Source organism: Octopus bimaculoides, chromosome 17, assembly GCF_001194135.2.
Source record: "Octopus bimaculoides isolate UCB-OBI-ISO-001 chromosome 17, ASM119413v2, whole genome shotgun sequence".
Taxonomy (NCBI): domain Eukaryota; kingdom Metazoa; phylum Mollusca; class Cephalopoda; order Octopoda; family Octopodidae; genus Octopus; species Octopus bimaculoides.
Genome location: NC_068997.1, coordinates 19,024,194 through 19,030,812, shown reverse-complemented (window position 1 = coordinate 19,030,812; position 6,619 = coordinate 19,024,194). Strand labels below are relative to the sequence as shown.

At 35.2% G+C, this 6,619-nt stretch overlaps 1 protein-coding gene across 1 annotated transcript in view; it reads left to right on the top strand.

The window, feature by feature from the left end:
- LOC106879380 (carnosine synthase 1) overlaps positions 1 to 6,560 on the top strand; it is a 10,857-nt gene extending 4,297 nt beyond the window's left edge. The window contains exons 4-5 of the mRNA XM_014928908.2: positions 1,072 to 1,334; positions 2,620 to 6,560. Coding sequence (XP_014784394.2) covers positions 1,072 to 1,334; positions 2,620 to 3,855 — 1,499 coding nt within the window. The 3' untranslated portion in view covers positions 3,856 to 6,560. The remainder of the gene's footprint in view (positions 1 to 1,071; positions 1,335 to 2,619) is intronic.
- Positions 6,561 to 6,619: the final 59 nt, after the last annotated feature.

Here is a 6,619-nt window from a genome sequence, read left to right as displayed (position 1 = left end):
ATATATATAACTAAATGTAAGGATAAGTTAAACGATAAACGTCGCCCTTTCAAAGCCTTTCCCGGTTTCTATGGCGTATGTGTCCCCCTTCCCCAGCTGGACGGGACGCCAGTCCATCGTAGCGTTACTCAAGAAACAGGAAGAAAGAGTGAGAGAAAGTTGGGGCGTAAGAGCACAACAGGGGTCACCATCACCCCTGCCGGAGCCTCGTGGAGCTTAGGTGTTTTCGCTCAATAAACACTCACAACGCACGGTCTGGGAATCGAAACCGCGATCCTCCGACCGCGAGTCCGCTGCCCAAACCACCGGGCCATTGCGCCTCCAAGGATAAGTTAGTGCTTGTGGTTTGAACTCAAAGCATAAAGGTTCATTCATAATAAAGAGTCGAAGAAAATTTTGTCAATTCCCCTCCACCGATACACTCGCCTATATCGTTTTTTTAAATAGATGTAAATTATTATTAATTTGGGGAATGTCTATTATGTACTCAAAGGATGAAAAATAAAATTGATATTTACGTGATCTGAGCTCAGGGTATAAGGGCGTAGCTGATAGCTACATGCGACAAGGTTTTTTGTCTGACGCTTTACAGATTTCACTGCTCCACTCACCTGCTTCAACATTTTATAAAACTAACTCTTCATTAAGAAATGAAGATCAGCTAAAATTCCTTAGTGGAAACAGTGCATGAATTTAACGAATAAATTACGATGGAATTTGTGATTGAAGACTTAGTAAAAGAAACAAACGAGTATTTGAGGGAAATGGGATGTGTTTATGAGGTGAGTAGGCCTAAATAATAAAACGTGTAGATACAGGTGGCTATAAATATTTAGAAATAACTAATGAGAAACGTTGAAAGTAATTGGTAAGAAGGATCGTTTTAGAAAAGAATACAAAAAGTTAAACTTAGCATTTAAATCTAAGTTTAAGCTTTTAACACGGTATTCACAATCTCTTTTGAGTTATGGTAGATGAATCCGAAAATAGAATTAAATAAGAAAATACTTGAATACATATGACCTATATGACCTTGATTTATATGACCTATAAAACTACTCTAAATTTCAGGACTTGACTTTTTAGTGCGGAAAAATCAGTCAAAATTCGAACCCGTGTTAATTGAAGTAAATGGACACGATTGCATGATAAACTGCCAAATTAACGAATTCATCAACAAAGATAAAATTGGAGAAGCTGCCAAAGAACTGGTGAATACCATGATTTCAAGATCCGAACGTTTTCTGGTGAAAGGTAAAACTGTGCTTTTCGTCGGTGATGGATCGTACGGAAAACGGTTTACTTTGAAGGATACCAGAGACTACGGAATTAAGGTGAATATTTGCAGTATATTTCCTAGCTTGTTTGCTGTTTTTATAATGGTTGGCTTGGCATATCTGTCAAGCAATCTGTCATTTCAATATTCAATTCAATTCAGATCTTTTATTGTCAGAAATGGGTGAAGGCGAGTGGCCTCGTGGGAACCGACGAGCTTTGAGTTATTTGTGTTATTCACTCCTGATTTAGACCCCTTGCATTATAATTTCGTGGCTTCTAATATAAGTGGTACGCTACATATAAACAAAATAACCGAATCTGTAATGAACGAAAGGTTAATAAGCAGTTTACTATTATAAAACGGAGAAAATAAATTGCATTAGACATCAGAAGTGACAATAGGGATTTACCAAAATTTTATAGAACGCGTTCGGTAACCTACGGTTGGGCTTTTTATGTGGGCCTCAGTAACTTCTATACTCACGAGATTGATAGCATACATACATCTATACATCTATAGAAGGGCGATGGGTGCTCGTCAACAAAAGGCTTAGGCAACAATATGGGACTAGCAATGTTTTATTGCTATCATATCTCCGTTAGCATGAGTGGCAAAACAGATTTAAAGATCGTGAAAAACTAATCGCGAATTTCATTTCATGCATCAATGACTTTTATGCTTTCCTGCAAACGTGATTTTTGTTTTCATCTTATATTAAATATATGTACGTTTTTCATGTAATATTAAATATATGTACGTTTTTCATGTAATATTAAATATATGTACGTTTATCTATCGGATACATTGGTTATGTCATATACAGTGTTTACATGAAATTACGGATGTCATTGTTGTCACTTCCAGTTTCTATCTTACCATACTTTCATTCTTTAAGAACAATTTACTTTCACTTTTTCACGACGATAAACTGCGCGTTAACCTAATGAAAAAGTGACTGATTGATGTTCTTAATGACTTTATAGTCAGTATAAGTAAGGAGAATTTTCCCCAAACTCTTTTACTCTATGCCTAAGGACTATGAAGAATATTCTACAAAGCTGATCGAGATTTGAAATAACAGCCAAAAAATCTCTAAAATTATATCCTACCATCCAAAACAATATCAACAACGAAGAAGAAGATGGCAAAAATGACAGCAAGCGAAGACCTTAGATAACATAAGTCCCAAACGCCCTTAATATTACGGGATGTCAACAGTTGGAACCTCGTTGATCATAGAACTACTAGATTTATGACAGCAACGATAATTGTATTCTTATATTTCCATGTATTTTATATTTTCCCAAAATATTAAAAATTTTTGTTAATTTATTCCACAGATTGTGTTGGTAAATACAGAGAAACCTCAAAACTTGAGTCAAGATATCACTTTCATACCACATGATTTGACTGACTTGAAACGGACATATAAAAATGCCACTGAAATTATTGCCAAGCTTCAAGCTAGAGGTATAACAATTGACGGCTGTATTACTTTCTGGGATGAAAATATTCGTCTTGCAGCAGCGATATGCGAAATTTTGAACCTAGCAGGATCAAATTATAAAGCATGCACCATTGCAAAAAACAAATACCTTACTTTTAAATGGCTACAGAAGCGAAAGGGAGATATTCCTCATTGGCCACGTACGTTTTTGTACTCTTCAAACGTTTATGAAATTAACACACAGTCAGATATCTCCAAAATCTTCCAAAACAACAAGCCTTCCTTACCGTTGGTATTAAAATTGGAATATGGCTCGAGTGCAGTTGGGGTCAAACTTGTACAAAACGAAGAAGAGTGCCAACAGTATTATCAGCAGTTATCGGACTTAGAAATGTCTGGTGTTGGTTTATGTCTAGGTCGATCTTTTATATTGATGGATTACTTACAAGGCACGGAACATGATGTGGATATCATAATATATAAGCGTAAATTAATTGCAGCTTTTGTGTCGGATAACGGTCCAACCAGGTTACCAAATTTCACAGAAACGGCAGCTCTTTTGCCTTCAATTCTTTCAGATGAAAAGCAAAACCAACTGATCGTTGCTGCTTACCAATGTTGTCTTGAAATCGGTTTAGAAAGCGGTGTTTTTAACGTGGAAATGATTATGTCAGTGACGGGACCAAAACTTTGTGAGATTAATGCTCGAATGGGCGGCATCTATCTCAGAGATTGGATCAAGTTCTGTTATGGCGTTGATATTATGTTTTGTGCCTTATTAATATCTCTGGGTATCGAACCACATGTAAAATGTAAATATAGTCAAACGTGTTTAGCGGGGATTATGTGTTTGGTTTCAGAGCATGCTCATATTTTCAAAGACAAGCAAAATATGAATTTAATTCTAGCCAAACACGAATCCAAGAAAATACGATACAATCAATTTCTTGAAAAGCCTCTTTCAGAAGATAAAGAAGAAGAACCTTTTTCAAGTATAGCTGTAATTGAACCCGATCCAATAACTGCTAAAAAGTCGTTGATAAAACTCTCAGAGGAACTTGGTATTAAAACCGATTCGTACAATGTTGAACAATTCCTTGAATTCATTCCAAATAAGACACAAGAGTAGGGTAAAGTCTGGGAGTTATTATTTTTTTTAAGTGTGTGTGTCTGTATATATGTATTGGGTAGATATGGAAAGTTGATACATCTTTAATTTCTTTTCCAAAGGGAGTGGTTGTTTTTTAGCCCCTAGTCAGCATTGATCCAAGCCATGGCGATCTCATCCTTTCTATATCCATCTTGTCACATGGATCTCCTCGACCGGGTTCAGAAGAGAGTCTGTAATTTGATTGATCCCCTGTCACAGTGACGTGACATCGTCAGTCTTAATCGTTTCTATCGTAACTACTACAGGAAGTGCTCGTACAAACTTTCTTTCTTACTTCTAGATCACTTTGAGCCATCTCACTAGACTCGAAACTCACAGCGTTTTCTAACACTGAGTGGCTTTTCGACTCGTTTGGGATTTTTTAAAGATAAAATAAAAAGAAAGTATACCCCTGATTACAGGAGAGAGAGAGAGAGAGAGAGAGAGAGAGTGTAGGACAGTATATCCCTTTTTTATATATAAACGAACTCTTTTTTTTTTATAAATGAGTTTTTTTTCACCAACCCCTGGCCTATTTACTCAATACAATGATTTTATTAATCAACAACAAACTCTTTCTCCCAATGTAATCTCTCAAGTGATAAGTTGAAATAACTGAGTGTTATATATAGCTGAGAAATTATACATTTTGGACGGCAGACCCCCACCTCCCATCTCTATTTTTGTAGGTTCCCAACATTCCGTCGTAGAGGAAGCGCTGTAGTTGGGAGTGGTTTGAAGGAAATTTGACACTGCTATTTCTAGCATGTAGGTTTTGTGGCCACATAAAGGCGACCTAATTGCCACAGATTTTAGAGACAGCACGATGTCAAGCAATTCTAATAATAAAATGAAAGTGTGTCGCTCACACAAAAGACAACATTATTTGCACGGCAACGTTCTCTATTAATACACAATTGCATTAATTTGTCTGCCAATTGGGCCCAAAGTCAATATTTAATGTAGATAAATGAACTTAACCCGCTCTTGTGGATACACATTTTATGGAAGGGGAATAGTTAATTATAGTGACCCTAGTATATTACTGGTACTTATTTTATCGCTTTGCGATTGTACCAAAGGTTAAGTCGACCTCGTCGAGATTTGAACGCAGAATGTGCAGTGATGAGATAGTTAAATACCAAGAGATGTTTTATCCGATACTCTTGTGACTGTTTCAAAATGCACAGATGTCTAATGATTTGGAATCCTTTGAAACCAACACATGCTGGCTTTGGGAATATTCCATATTTAGATGACAAGTTTTTCTTATTCAGAAAGAAAATTCATTAATAGTACATGTAGTACATTTAAACAGTAAAAATAAACATTAGCAGCATGATTCATGGGATTCTAGTTTATATTTCTGAACTTTTGGAGGGAAAATATGTATTAACGACAATGTATGACAGCGAGTACAAAAAAGAAAAAAAAAAAGGGAAAAAAAAATTAATTAAGGTTGTTTTGGAGAGAGGGCGAGTGAAAATTATTAATGTTGTTAGTCTGGTATTTTCTAATTTAACTAAGTGAATTTCCAGATTTGTTAGGTTACATTGTATATTATTAATACTTTATGTATGGTCACCGAAAGTCGCAAAAAAAAAAAAAAAAAGGCGAAGTTAGATTTAGTCTGAGATTTGAACGCAAGATGTAGAAATATGAAAGTGAATTCTATATGTCACTGAATCGAATCCTCTATTTTACCAGATGGATGTCGCTTCTCGAATTCTTAAAAAATACCTATAAACTTTTCTTTGACTTGCATGCTTTAAGAATATTTGAAGGTAGACCGAATTGATGAATATTAAAAGTCATTAGCTGGTAGCAGACACAAATTCTTCAGCAACGCAATTCCTATAAATGAAAATAATTTCATTTCGATTAAGTACAAGGGCAATTTTCGTAGAATATAGTAAAATTATATACAAACAATTCCAATGTATTCGGAGCCATTATTTTTTACCAATCGAACTGACAGAATCGTTAGCTTTGAGTGGAATTTCTTCCGACTCTTTACGTTTTTGAGTTCAAATTCTGCTGAAGTCGAGTTTGCCTTTTATCCTTTCGGGTCAACTTTATTGATTTCCCCCTTTTTTTAAATGTGCTAGTCTTGTGCCAAACTTTGAATCCTTGATTTTACTAACCCTAGGAAAGATGAAAAACAAATTCGGCTTCAGTAAGATTTGAATGCACAATGCAATGTCCCTAACTTGATGGTATACTTCGAATATGCGAGACATATTTGGTTTCAGGCTGAAGCACATTGTTTCACTTACCTGCCATTTTTAATAACCCGTAAAGGGATGTGCCACGCCCGAACAATCCGCTTTCAACCCATAACATGTAAAGGAACTCTTCAATCGATTAATACAGTGGAGAAGTAATAATGATAGAATGTTTATTCCCATTTGTAAACAACAGAGAGAAAACAAGAAACTAGCCCAAGACATCGCGACGGCAGTTTCCTGTAGAAATTAAAATGAAACAGTAGGATGTGTTTACATGTCTTCAAAAATGGGACAAACGAATAAATAAAGAATCGATAAAAGAAGTAGTTTTTTTTTTTTTTTTAAAGATTATATATTTTTTTAAATGAGATATAAACTGAAGAATTTATCTGTTTTGCAACTATTACGTATATATTTTTATATTATTTTGGATAATAAAACCATTTACTATATCAACTTCAGCTTAACTTTATTCATTTATGCGTTTTCCATGGGGAAAAGTTCTGTCTGATTAT